The following is a 14,733-nucleotide window of genomic DNA, read 5'->3' on the forward strand; positions in this document are numbered from 1 at the left end:
GATAATTACCTAATCCAAATGTCAATAGTGCCAGCCTAATGGGAGATGGATGAGTGAACAGAAAAGATGGAAAGTGTGAAAAGTCATCAGACAGATACATGCATAGGTTTTATGGCAGCCCAAAGGGAGAGAGTCTTCAACTTTTAAAGTGAAACAAGCATGCATATATAATTTTATTCATAGAGATGGGATCTCACCATATTGACCAGGCTGGCCTCAAACTCCTGGCCTCAAGCGATCCTCCCATCTTGGCCTCCCAAAGTGCTGGGATTACAGGCGTGAGCCACCACACCCAGCCTGCATTTTAAAAATTTTTATTTCTTGTTGTTTCAATTTTTATCAAAAAATACTTCAGGCTGGGCACAATGGCTCATGTCTGTAATCCCAGCCCTGTGGGAGGCCAAGGCAGGAGGAACACTTGAGGCCAGGAGTTTGAGACCAGTCTGGGCAACATAGCAAGACCCCATTTCTACTTAAAAATGAAAAAAAAAACACTCTCCAATAACAATTCCTGATTTCTGGGAACAGCATTCATTAGAGCACCTCAAAAGCACAGTTGACTCTGCAGGAGTTGGCATCGCCTAACTTGATATCAACTTCATGACTAGGGCCATGCCAACTGATGATGGTTACTACAGCTTGAGTAGTCCAAATTTCTCAGTGTCACCCTTGGTCTGGAGTATTGGAAAATTCTTATCATCAGCTATTTCCTGAAATACTCAGTGATCATGAATATTTACCTGTAAGAATTTATTACGCTGTTTCTTTCATCACAAATCAGGAGGACTGAAAAATCCATTACTAGCAAATATACCTGTTAGGCCAAACCAAACACACAACTCCTCAAGGGGCAGTGAGAGCTTTCCTGAATTCCAAAGTCATCAGTCACACCCACCCCTCCTCCAGGCCAGGTGCCTCTTACTTGACAGCCAAGAATTTTTTCTTCTCTTTGAATGGAAGGGGGAAATTACAAAGTCCTTTAACCTAAACCTAGTCATGCTTTGCTAAATAATGAGGCTATATTATTAGAAATGCAAAATTGTGTGAACATCGTAGAGTGTACTTATGCAAACCTAGAGGGTATAACCTACTACACACCTAGCCTATTGTCCTAGGCTACAGCACTGTACTGAATACTGTACTGAATACTGCAGGCAATTGTAACACAATGGTAATTATTTGTGTATCTAAACATAGAAAAGGTACAGTAAAAATAAAGCATTATAATCTTATGAGACCATCACTGTTGCATATGTGATTCGCCATTGACCAAAACCTTATTATGCAGCACATGACTATAATTACATATGCGAATACCTTTTAGGAGTACAAACTAAATGGAATTGAATCTGAAGGAAGGTAAATGTAAGCACTGTCTTCTCCTCCGTCCAGTACATTGATTTTGCCTTCAGAGATGTACAAGTTTCCACAGGGAACCAGCTGACTTGGCTGATAGTCTTTAACCCTTCTAAATGTTGAAATGGATTGTGAGCACCTTCCCCATTCATCCCCTTCCTCCTTTCCAGACATCTGGTAGATCTCACCTCCTTTCCCTGTGACCCTGACTCTGAGGCATGGCTTCCTTCAGACAGAAAAGGACTTGGCACCAGGGAAAGCCCAGCTACCCAAGTCAGGGTCCTCAGAAGCAGCAGCCAGTTAAAACGGGATGAATGAGGCAGATGAGTCTTCTGGGCCACTCTGCCTACACTTCAGTAAAAATGGATGATTTTTCAATAAAGCAAAATCACCAATAGGACTTGTTTTATTTCCTTTCTTTCTCAAGTGTCTTTCTCTTGAAAGCAGCAAATGCATACTTGTTCCAGGATGAGAGAAAGAGCTAAGAGTGTGTGTTTTTAAAGTTGGAACTACTTTTAACAACCCATTCTTTAGTGAATTTTAACGGGATAATTTTAGGAGTTGGCTGATGACATGCCTTTCAAATACTAATAAGAACAGCCAACATTTATTGTGTACTTTTTTTCAAGCATTATGCTGAATGTTTTATTTCCAAAGAAGAAATGTAATTTTAAATATAGTTGATGTTAGGCATTTTCCTTTTGATTGGCAGATCCACTAGCAATGGCTGGTTAGCATCCTTATTGGGGAGCATAAGAATCGGGGAGGGGGAAACGATGGCAGTCTGAGGTCTAAATGTGGTCATAAGGTAATGCAGTAGAGTCTTAGTCAGTTCCCAGAGTGCTTGGACAATTTTGGAGTGGAGTGTGATAGGCTCAGAAGAAAGATAGTGGGCTTCTTGTTGCTAATGGCACAGGAGGCTTGGGTGATTCATCAGAAACATAAATTACATATGATTGTGTTGGTATCTTTTTTTTTTTTTTTTGAGGCAGGGTCTTGCTCTGTTGCCCAGGCTGGAGTACAATGGTACCATCTTGGCTGACTACAACCTTCGCCTCCTGTGTTCAAGCGATTCTCCTGGGTGAGCCTCCCAAGTAGCTCGGATTACAGGCACCTGCCACGACACCCAGATAATTTTTGTATTTTTATAGAGATGGGGTTTCACCATGTTGGCCAGGCTGGTCTCAAACTCCCGATCTCAAGTGATCCGCCTGCCTCAGCCTCCCAAAGTGCTGGGATTACAGACATGAGCCACAGCACCTGGCCAGATTGTGTTGGTATCTTAAATCAGAGAAGCAGAGACCAGTTGTAGTAACTTCAGTTCTTTTGGCAACCACTTCATTCCCTGTAGTGGCACTGGCAATACACCTGGATCCCCTTGGATCTCTTTTACAGTTTCTCTATACTCTTCTCCCTGCCCACTAAGCCTCAGTGTGCTTTTATTCCCAGCAGCCCATATCTATACAGGGGACTGCCTTTGGGCTGCTGGAGACACTGCCTGCATGCAAAGAGACCGAAGTGCCTGCTGGTTGTAGGACGGGCCAGTTCTTTTGCCTTAGGTCAGGACAACTCTGAGATGCAACTTCTACTCCAGAGCTCCCTGCAGGATCAGGCTGAAGCTCCTCTTTGTGTAAGATCATGTCCTTGCTTGGATTCTTCCCTTTCCCTTACTTTCCCCATTCCCTTACCAGCCTCCCTTGGGAGCATTCCCTAATAAGTCACATGCACACAAATCCTCATCTAGGGTCTGCTTCTGGGGAATCCAACCTAAGGTCCTTCCTGATAATGTATTTGCTATGGTGGTAGTGGTGTGTGTGTGTATGTGTGTGTCCTTGCACTCTTCATGATAAGCTACAATTTCGTCAGCTTCTTCTTCACATACATTCACCCTAGACAGGGCACCTCCATACCCTCTTACATTTTCTTCCAGGGAAGTCAGCTGCTCATCCAGTCTCACTTGGTCTGTCCCACGAGGAAACGTCCCCTTCTCTCTGTCAGGAGGGACTTGTGGGGACTCCCAGGGCCCTGTAGATCCTGCTATCAACTCCTCTGTGGCATTGATGACTTTCAGGACTTCTGTGGAGATGTTGCAGAGAGAAACAGCAGAAAACTTCTGTTTGGTCCAATAACAGAAGGGGACAGAAGACAAGAACAGCACATTAACAATGACACAGAAATTCTATGTCATCATGACACTCATCATCATGAGGTTGATTCTGTAATTTCACGCACAAACACCAATGTGCTGAAGAATGAGAAGATTAAACTAGACACAGCAGAAGAGAACTGAGGGGAGGCCTGATTTGACTTTGCCTAGTTTCTGTGACTCGTAATAAATTATTTCAGATTTTTGGGGAGGGAAGGAGGAAGGAGTGCTAGAGTGGAAGCTGTCTGTCCTCTGCCCACTGCTGGTAGTTTAGTATCTCTGACCTTATTTGCTGAATAATATTCTACTTCATCTGCAAAACTTCAGTCTCAAACTGAAGTGTGGTCCAGTGGGTAGCTTTCTGGACTGGCATTTAGGAGACATGGGCTCCAGTTCAGGCTCTAAATTCACCCAGTTACAGGACCTTGCTCAAGTTATTTCTCATTTCTGGAACTCATTTTTGTCATCTGTACAATGAGAGTACTAGAAAGAATTTCTCTGTGGTTTCTTGATAGACAGTGTATTAGCTCACACACCTATTTTCAAGCCCATTCTCTCTTGCTTTCTTCTACCATGGGGGCGAACAGGAAAATACTCAATTTTCCTGCTTCCCTTGCAGCTAGGTGTAGTCATGTGACACAGTTTTGACTAGTGAGTCCACAGGGAAAGCCTGAGGAGTTTCTAGATAAGCTTTTGTTTTCCTAATCAGGGGAATTGGTGCATCTAATGCCCTTTTCTTCCTCCCCACTTGTTTCTGCCTTAAACATAGACTTGCAGCTTATGAGCCAACAGAATTGAAGATGAATGCCAAACCTCCAAGTGAGATGGGGCAGAAAGACTGAAGGAGCTTGGACTCAGAGAGCACTGGATTGGGTGAACCACTGGGAGTCATCACCTGCCTCTGAATATCATGTTATGTGAAAAAAAGATCCCCTATCTGTTGAACCCACTGTTGGCCAGGTTTTCTGTTATCTGTGGCTGAACGTATTCCTGACTGACACAGGTCACTTCCAGCTTTTATGTTCATGGCTCAAAATTACAATCAATCTGGATTTGGGCCAATGTCATTAATGAAGCAGAGGCACATCAACCCCAAAGAATTATCTACATTTTTTAGTTCATTTGAACATATAGGATCATGCAATAAGCTGGAGATCACTGTTGCTTGGCAGTCATGGTTTCCATCTACAAACAATTTTGTTTATCTCATCACATCATTTGTAAATTAGAAGTTGAATACTGCTCACAGGCATATTTCGTGTGACAAGTAAAATGTTTGGTAAGATATGCCTTTCTAAGGTACCTATCTGACCCATATAATCTTGACCAAAATATTAATGATAGCTGTGACTTGATTTTGCAAAATTTGTTCCTCCGAGTGGATTCTATTTTAGGTTTTGTCTCACTAGAGAAGGTTTCTGATGGCCCTCCCACTTCACTAGAGAAGCAAAGGGGCTAAATGACAAATTAGTGGCTGAGTCTGCAGTCCAGAAGCTGACTCTGGGCTTCTACACTGAGGCACATGGTCTCACACCTGTCAAGCTATTCTGGGGTGAGGACATATGTGTCAGAAGGCTCCTCTTTAGCCTTAGCCTGTCTGTTCCACAATAGCTGCTTGACTGACCCAATAACCATGTTTCTGTTGGTTCAGGGGGCTTTGCTACATACCAAAAAGGTAGAGTCTGGGGTCCCAGGGGAATGAGATAGAGGGAAGGTGATGCAGACCCACTAGAATAAGGGCAATGTCCAAGAGAACAGCCAGAGCCAACTCTTCACCTTAAGAAAAATGTGCAGAGGATGTCCCCCACTTTTCAGGACGCTGTAGCTTGATGTGGCAGATTTTGGAGACAAATTGGGCTCAAAATAATTTTGGCAAGAACCAGCTACCACTACTTAAGTCTGTTTTAGAAAGGGCAACATTGTATGCATGAAAGCGGATTTGTTACCCTTTTATTAGGAATAAAATGTATTTAGAAAGATTGCCCCTTATTTGGTAGACACAGTGCCTTTGTAGATCTTTTGAAAAGAAAGATATATGACCAAGGGATTCAGAAAAAAAAGTTAGACCATAGCATGAGGGAAGGGAAAGTAAAAATTTACACAAATTTCCAAACAGCACATGGCATTAAAGGTCCAAGGTATTAATGGAAAGGACTTAAGGGATGCTTAAAAAGAAAGAGTGATCTGTATTCTGACTCCAACTGAACATACAATCAAAAGGGTAAGTTGGCCATCAATACTGTTTGACCATCATTGTTTTATTCCATCTGTAAACAGCCTTGTTTATTCAGTCATGAGAGTTGCAAGCTCAAAGGCAAATATTACCCATGCTTTTTGGCCTAGAATACCTCCTGTGAGATATGCACTTCCCAGTTCTCTACACTCCCCACGGTTCAATCTACATTTTTATTGGGACCCTATGGTGTGCCAGCTCTGTTCCAGGTGCTGGGATAAAGCAGTGAACAAGAGGGATGTAGTTCCTGCCCTCAAGCATGCCTTTGGCCCTACCCCATCCACTTGTCACGTTGACTTACTGTCTTGGCCCCTGAAGGCATTTGCATTTTCCCTTAAGTCAGAGTGAGGAGTCCCAGGCAGCTGGTCTGAGGAGAGCACCACAGCTTCACCTGGAACACCTGAGATCTGCTTAAAGACCCGGACCATTTCAGAAGGGAACCAGCTTCCAGCTGGCAGAAGTGACTGAACGGACCGGGCATGGTGGCTCATGCCTGTAATCCCAGCACTTTGGGAGGCCAAGGCGGGTGGATCACCTGAGGTCAGGAGTTTGAGACCAGCCTGGCCAACATGGTGAAACCCTGTCTCTACTAAAAATGCAAAAATTAGCCAGGTGTGGCGGCGGGCACGTGTAATCCCAGCTACTTAGGTGGCTGCAGCAGAAGAATTGCTTGAACCTGGGAAGTGGAGGTTGCAGTGAGCTGAGACCCGCCATTGCACTCCAGCCTGGGCAACAAGAGCAAAATTCCATCTCAAAAAAAAAAAAAAAGAAGTGACTGAACAAAAATTATGTGAAAACTGGACAAGATCTCTTCATTGGTTGGTGTCCCCATTTTGCTTTTCACTGGGAAAGGCAAACTGGAATCCACAGCAATTTCCTACCTGTAGGGAATCAAGTGTTTCTTGTCTGTTCCTTAGGAATGGGCTGTTTGCTTGGACCTAGGGATGGGTGTGGACCATGCACCTACTGGAAGCTGAGATAACTTGGATTTCAATAGCTATATGACAGGGGCAGGGCACCTAACCTCCCTGTTCCTTACTGTGCTCACTGGTCAGTGAAAGATCAGCTTTCCTACAGGGCTAACACTGACTTGTAATGTAAATGTCCTGTTCCCTGTCCAGTCTAGAGAAAAGTGAAAAGCACCTCCTAAAACTATGTTAAAAAACTTATATTTAGCACTGGATGGGGGTTTTATCAGATGAAAAGCTGGTGGAGATTCAGAGGTGGCTGATGGGGAGCCCTGTGTGTGGGAGCAATGAAAAGCTAAAGGATCCTACCTATTTCTATTGCTTACAGCCCCAGAGGGATCAGATGAATGGTACAAAGCACGAGTTGAGAGCCCAGACAGAGCATGCCATTGTGGTAGCTGACTTTCTCCAGATATTAATCATAAGGGAAATCAAATATGGGTTTTATGGTAGCAAATGAGGGAGAAGTGAAAGCATGGAGAGAGTCAGCTGACACAATAGGAGGCTTTGCAGAACAGGAAGGTGAGTCTCAAGACACTTGCAGCTAAGGGACCCAGATGATGGAATGAAAATGGCTGGTAAGCCCATGTAACAAAATTCAACCTTCTAGTGAGCAAAGAAATACAAATTAAATAACACATTTATTAGGTGCCAGATACATGCACAATTCTCTTTTTTTAAAATGCCAAGTGTATGCCAATATGCCTTAGTGCAGGTAACATGTGTTGAACTTTGAGCTGTTCACCCACCATAGGATGTGTATCTGTGCTCTGAGGTAGCCATGCTCTTGGTATCCTGCTGACTGATGCTCACCTCTGAGAGCCCAAGTGTCCACTTCTAGGGTTCAGTCTGTGTCACAGCCCCATGCAGAACACCAAATCTATAACGTCAGCTTCACAACCACCAGAGCTGAAACAGTCCACCACTTGGGGCACAGAAGGTGAGGAGAAGCACACTGGTGTTGCAAGCCCACCACGGAGCCACGAGGACAGAGGAACAGGAAGGTAAGATCTGACTCCTCTCAGCCTGAGATGGAGTTTCCTCAATTGCTCATTAACGAGGTAGCAAAACTACTGTCAACCTCCGTGAAGGCAGGCTCCCAGCCCAACTCACAAATGACACAGTGCTGAAGCAGGCCTTTATGACAGTCATTTACCATGCCAAGGTTGCAGCCCTGCCTCAGTAGCCATTTCAGTCGTCCCAATAAAGATGACCAACTCGTGCCCTGCGCAATTCATCTCAACTGTATTGTTTCTTTCCTCTAGGGACTGTACGCAGAGTAAGACTTGTATTTTTTTTTCGTCTCAGGACCCAAATTCATTTTACCTTAGCAATCTCTCTGTCTTGTGTTTATATGCTTTTTCTCCATATAAAAATGTGTTGCTATAAACAAATTTCTACTCTATGTACTCTTCCCTATCAACTGTTTTTCAAAGACATGGAGAATGCAAGGTGTTGCCAGGGGAGAGCTGAGCCTGTAGAATTCTAAAGGAGAAAATATTTTCATTCTGAACAGTAGCTATATCTGCTCGTTAGCAATCTTTGTAAATTCTCCTGAGATTTTCCCAGTGTCGTCATTCATTTCTAAGCTTTGTGTTGCACAGAAAATTGCAAATTCATTTCAAGCTGGAATAATCAGGAATGCTCTTTACCAGAATATCTTACTCTTGTGAATGTGTGAGCAGCAAGAGTGTGTTCTAATAATCGGATGTCTGGCTTCGTGGAGAGAGACCACTTTGGAATTAAAGAGGGGGGATTCCAGCCCCAGCTTGACCCTGGAGCATGTGTGTCTGTGTGTCTGTCTCAGCTGGGTTCAGAAAGTCAGCTTCTGGCTGTGTGTGATGAGCTGGCCTGTGTGTGATATAAGTCTTGATATAATATAAGGTGGGCAGAAAGGCTTTGAGGATGAAAGGATGTGTACATGTGCCTGGAGCAGAAGAGAGATTTTCCTAGCTCCACCTCAGGGGCTGTTCTGACACCTATAACAAGAACAAGAGCAAAAAGGCAAAACAGGCAGAAGCTGAAGGGACACTGGTACTCACACTTTAGAGAGATAGGGAAGCATACAGTATGATCCAGGTTCATGGTCAGCCAAGAAACAGGGGCAGTGGCGAGGGGACTGCCACTTTAGGGTCTTGTGAAGGGCCTCCTTACCCTTTAGGGATAGCAGGCACCTGGGCTAGGGCCCATCATTCCTTTAGGGGCCCATGAAAATATTTTAATTTCTTTTAAAATTATAAGAAAAAAATGAATCTTTGCACCAGGAACATGTTTTAATATATAATATTAGTATATTTATACCAATACAGTTGTAAAATATTATTTTTAAATATGTTTTATGGAGGAAAGGGCCCATAAATGCACAAGTGCCTGGTCCCAGCAAAGCCACACAGTGGTCCTTGTCTCGCTGATCTGGAGCCCCTCTGTGAAAAGGCACCTGGGCAGGACTCGGCTCCCATGGTGGCTGGGCAGCTGCGGCCTGCTGAGGTCTGTCCTTCAGGGCTCTGTCAGCTCCAGACATCCATGGGGGCCCTGAGTGGGCACCTCCAAGAGGGCTGTTCATGAATACATGGCAGATCCCTCCTCCAAGACTCCCCAAAATAACAGAGGGAGACAATCGGGGGTGCTGTGGTCTCCTACTGTGGACTGATCCTAATGAAACCTCCTCATTTGCACATACAGGCCCATAAGGCCAGGGAAATTCGGCTTACATTGTCTGTGTGACTTTGGGCAAATACTTAACCCCTATGCACCTCCATTGTAAAATGGATATAAGATCTAGCTCAAGAAGCTTTCAAGAAGATTAAATTATAAGGCATGTGTCAGGTGTCCACCCAGTGTCTGGGTCCAGAGTTGTGTGCCTCTCCTCAAGCACCTCCCACCTGCTCTGCAGGCTCACTTCCTGGCTGGAGGTGGGCACACTGCTGGTGAGTGCCTGGTGGTTTAGCTGCCTCTCATTATGTACCGCAGTCTTGAAACATTTTTCTTTGACTATTTCATATTTCAAAGGGTGCCTTTTACCATTATTCCAAAAGGTTAAATTTTGCTGCTCTTTGTTTCTTGTTTTTTCTTTTGCCAAATAATATTTTAAAAAGAAAAAAGCCACTATAATCTATTATTGCCTACCACTACAATTTCATAAAGATGGGATCATACCACCAAAAAGGGAGTAATAATATCAGAATACAGAATAGTCCAAGACATCAGAGTAAGCAGTCTAACACTGGCGCACACACACACACACAGGGAGGGAGAGACGGGGGGGGGGGGAGAGAGAGAGAGAGAGAGAGAGAGAGAGAGAGAGAGAGGAGAGAGATGTTCATTTCCATCATTCTGTTGTTTCCCGGTTTTTCATTCTGTTGTTTTCCCTTTACTGGGAGCAGACCGAACCATACACACTGATATGCAATGAAAACAAGGTATGTCATGGCCTCGAGGGGACCCTGAAAAAACCAGGCCCTCAAACGTCATCAATGATTCCCTCCCATCACTAATTTAATTCCTTCTGGAAGCATCCACTGTATGCCAAGGCACTGCATTGGGCCCTGCAGGGGATGCAGAAACAAGTAATCCATGGTCCCTACCCTCAGAGAGCAGAGGGGGAAGCAGTCAGGAGACAACAGCAGGTAGCAGAAGGTAAGATCTGTCCTGCACTGTGAGCAACAGGCTGCGGACCTGCAGAGGCAACAACCGGGTCCTGCTAGCACATTACTTTGGGGTAAGGTTTGGAAGCACAAGAAAGCTGCTGAGTCAATGGCACTGCAGCCCAGGGCAGGCTGTGGGAGACAGGTAGGAAAAGGGAGGCAGGGAGGAGGTCTTACAGTGCCCCGAATGCCAGCCTCAGGAGTCTGGGGTTTGTACTGCTGGCAACGAGGTGCCACTGCAGGTTCTTGCTGCTGCTGTTAACAGTAACTCACTGAGCGCTGTGTGCCAGGCTCTGGGATAAGTGCATCATTTGCCTTGCCTCATTTAACTCTCCTCACCACCCTAGGATGAAGATACTATGATCACTCCATCTGATAGACGAGGAAGTGAGGCTTAAGAGAGGTGACGAGGTTTTCCTTGAAGCAGCCGGGATTTGTATTTGGGTCTGCCTGGTTTTAAAGCCGAGGCTTTTAACATGCTGGCAGGAGAGACCTGTGCTTCAGAAAGGTAATTCTGACTGCCACATGAAGAACAGATTGAGGGCTGGAGAGAACTGGAGGCAGAAAGTAAGTGTAGGAAAGAGTAACTGCAGCTCCAATCAAAGGTCACAAGGACCTGAGGTGGGGCAGCCATAGTAGAGATAAAAGCATATAAGGTGCAATATTCTGGAAACAGCTGAGAGAACATGGTGGCTGCAGTGAAGAAGAGGGAGCTGGTAAGGTGCTGCTGTGTTTTCCAGCTGGGTGATCTGGAAGAAACTGATGCATTAAAGATTTAAATACCAGGAGGGAAGGAAGGGTTCACTAGGTTATTGAAATAAAGAAAAATATAACATTTCAGAGCTCCTTTTCTCACACATCATGAAAGTGGGTGATTACCAAATGCCCAAGTGGAATAGCACCTGAGTCATTTGTTCAGTTTTTCTTTTTAAATTCATTATTTTTGGTGTCAAGTTTCCTGAGGGGAGGGCTGAAGGGCTACATATAATCTTCATAATTGGCTGTAGTACAATCAAGAAGTTGGTGACAGTATGGGGCCCTCCAGTCCTCCTTTCAGCAGTGTGACTTACGAATGTTCCTTAGGGGGAACTATTAGGGACAGTGGACATCCAGGTAACAGGAAACGTTAACAGGGGTCATCTAAAGACATGTTTGAGCACAAAGGGGTAAAGAGAGAAATTACAGGGAGAGGTGAAAGACCTTTTAGCAGTTCAAGTTGCATAAAATAAGTATGTGGCCATGCCTTCTCCCCGTGCTAAATGTTGCTCCCGAGAGACTCTTTGGGGAGGGAAGAGAAGAAGCAAGGAGGGAAGCACCTCATAGTTAATGTGGGTCCATCCTGTGCCAGGTTGACTCTAGGCTTCTCATTATTTTATTCAACTCTGACAGCAACCTGACATGGTTGATATTTTAATCCCATCTTTAGAGACAAGGAAACTGTGGCTCAGTGAAGAAGATGCAGAGCTAGGACTTGAGCCCGGATGGTGGTTTCCCAAACCCATGCTCCTCCCCACTTGTCACACCAGCACTTCTTCCATGTGCATAATTTCCTGGACCCAGTGGACTGTGGGAAGTGATGGTGAAACAGAATCTGAGTGCACAATCAGACCAGTGAACAACAGATCAGGAAGAGAGGGGTCTAACGACAGCGAGTCCTCAGGTCATTCTGCAGCCTCTACCAACTGACACCAACCAGAATAAGTGCATTGATTTGGAAAGCCAAAGACCAGGCCACACCACAGAGCTGGAGATCTGTCCAGCACAAGTGCCCATTCTAAGGCTTCCAGAGCCCACCTAGAACTGAGCTGCCAATGACCACAAGTGAGAAAGGATGTGCTCTATAAGAAAACCTGTTCCAAGTGGAATCCAGACTCCCAGTCTGCTCATCACTCCTCTGTCTCGTATTACAGATGCTGTCTTGGCTTTATGAAATGCTTCCATCAAACTACCAGAGCAAGCAAGAAACTTTGTCCAAATGCCTTGATTTCATGTATTTTTCTCCTTTTCAATGGTAAGAAAGAAACTCCATATGTCCTAAATATTTGACAGGAATCTGCTAGAAAAATTCAATGCTAATATATTTCAGTTCTCATGAAACATAAGGCACTCCGGCAATGCCGCTAAAACCCGTCAAAATACATTCTCCATGAACAGACTCATGTCCCTGAAGAGTGACTTGATGCAAGAGGGTGGCACAGAACTGTGGAAAGAAATTGGAACATGAACTTAATAAATTAGCATATGTAATGCACTGAAACATTTACACATAACAGAGATTAGAGGAGAACTGACCTCTAGGAAGGTTTGGGTTCTTAAGTCATCCAGGTCTTGATGGCCAAGGCCATCTATAAAAGAAATATTTTCCTTTTTTCATGGTGACTAAAAAATAAATTTTAAAAGTATATTATTTGTAGTTTAGTTCCAATGATCTCTATGTTTCCCTGAGGTCATTTTCTTGTTCTTCTTTGATGGTACCTACTATTGTCTGATGTTGGCCATATCAGAGCCTGGCAAGGGAAATAAAGCAGGGAAATGGGGCCCTCACCTTTGACCAAACCTACTCTGGCAGGTGTAAAGCAGGCAGGAGGAGTTCCTTTCTTGGCCTAAGAGGTAATCATAGCCATTGATCTTTTTTTTTTTTTTTTTTTTTGCTTTTTTATACTGACTGTTCCTCAGACAATAGTTCCTAATATTGATTGGAAACATTTCTAATGACTGGTGGTAATCAGGGCATGTGCTTGGCTCTGAAGAAGTCCAGTGAGACCTGAAATCACTTTCCACATTTGCTTGGAAAGAAGGTGGTACATGGCAGCCGGGGTGATCTTCATAATGTAAGGTCCTGCTTGTCACTTGTCCACTTCAACCTTTCCAGGTGCTTTCTACCTCACCAGAATATAAACTGAAGCTTTCTGCATGGCCCACCTGGCTCTGCTTGCTCTAGCCCCTGCCCTCACCTCTCTTGCCACTTTTCCCTTGGCCACATTGCTCCAGCCACCTTGGCTCTATCTGTCCCTTGGACTTGTCAAGGTCATCTCCACCTTAGGGACTTGCATGTGTTCCTCTGCCTGGAAAGCCCTTCCTTTAGATCTTTTTCCTGCTTGCCATTTGGGTCTCAGTTCAAGACCCTTGGTCAGAGAGTTCATGACTATCCAGGACTCTGCCCTCTGCCCTACGTCATCTTCTTAGCACTTATCACTATTGTGCATCTTCCCCTTCATGTGTCTACATGTTTACCACTGTCTCCTCCAACAGAAGGTAAGTTCCACGAGCTCATGGAGCTTTTTTCTCTTATCCATACTGCATTGCACCTCCTTGAACAGCTCAATAATTGTTGAAGAAGTGGGGAATGAGCAGGGATTCAAACTCCAGAGCTTGGGCTACCACCTCTCACAAGAGAAGTTCAACATCTCTCTGTCTCCTTTTAAATATTGTCTCTTATCTATTGCTGGAGGGTCCATTCATACCTTCATTGGGGTGAAAATTAAGAACCTGTCTTTTCTTACATCCCTATTCCCCCTCCCAAAAGAACAAGCTAACAATTGTCCAAACACCATTTATTAAAAAGCTGTCTTTTTTTGACCTAGTGTGGAAAGTGAGTGGGAATCGCGAGATTAATGGTGAGTTAAATTTAATATATTTTAGGCTGTTCTTCTGGACTATTCTGTTACATCTTGTATTAGTAGCTCACAAATTTAATTACTGTACCTTTAAAACATATGAGTAATATCTTAATAAATGGATCCTCTTCACGCCTCTTTTATTTTTTCTAAACATTTCTAAACTATTTTTGACTATTTATTCTATCAGATGGTTTTGATTTTTAGACTCTTTTTGAAAAGTTAAAAGATGTCTGGTTCAGATTTTGATTTGCATTGCATTAAACCTCTAACCTAATTTTGGAAGAATTCATCTTTACACCATCTTTCTTCCAGTGAACTGCTAGATTTCTTGGAGATCTGCAGTTTTGACTTTTAAAGTTTTAACTTCACATTTTTTGCTCTTATTATGGATGGAGTTAGTTTCCATTCTATGCCCCATCCCCTCAATGGTTTGAAATTCATATGTAGATTTTAGTTCAGGGAAGATTAATGGCTAAGCTACAAACTTCTGAAATGGGAAGTTCCACCGTAAATTTCAGAACCACTTGAACCATACTGTGTAATTATGCCAAATGATGTAGATTTATGAATAGATCTGGTAGGAATATTTTCTTTGAATAAAATGGATTTTTTATTTTGCATTTAACTGTGTTCAAGATTGCTATATTCTTGTACAGGTTCTTTATACATCAGGTAAATGTTCATGATCTGACCTTATCTATGCTTTCAGTGCTGCCTGGGAATTCCAGTATTTCTCCACATTGTTTTTGCATTTGATGCAGTAGCT

At 43.7% G+C, this 14,733-nt stretch overlaps 1 protein-coding gene across 5 annotated transcripts in view; it reads right to left on the minus strand.

Moving 5' to 3' along the window:
* MYRIP (myosin VIIA and Rab interacting protein) overlaps positions 1 to 14,733 on the minus strand; it is a 460,077-nt gene that overhangs the window by 34,426 nt on the left and 410,918 nt on the right. For 4 of the 5 annotated variants that reach the window (XM_030812078.1, XM_030812077.1, XM_030812082.1 and 1 more), the window contains one exon: positions 3,275 to 3,469. The exons of the other annotated variant lie outside the window; for it this stretch is intronic. In XM_030812078.1, coding sequence (XP_030667938.1) covers positions 3,275 to 3,469 — 195 coding nt within the window. The remainder of the gene's footprint in view (positions 1 to 3,274; positions 3,470 to 14,733) is intronic. 5 annotated transcript variants of the gene reach the window in all.

The sequence above is a fragment of the Nomascus leucogenys genome, chromosome 4 (assembly GCF_006542625.1).
Source record: "Nomascus leucogenys isolate Asia chromosome 4, Asia_NLE_v1, whole genome shotgun sequence".
Taxonomy (NCBI): Eukaryota; Metazoa; Chordata; class Mammalia; order Primates; family Hylobatidae; genus Nomascus; species Nomascus leucogenys.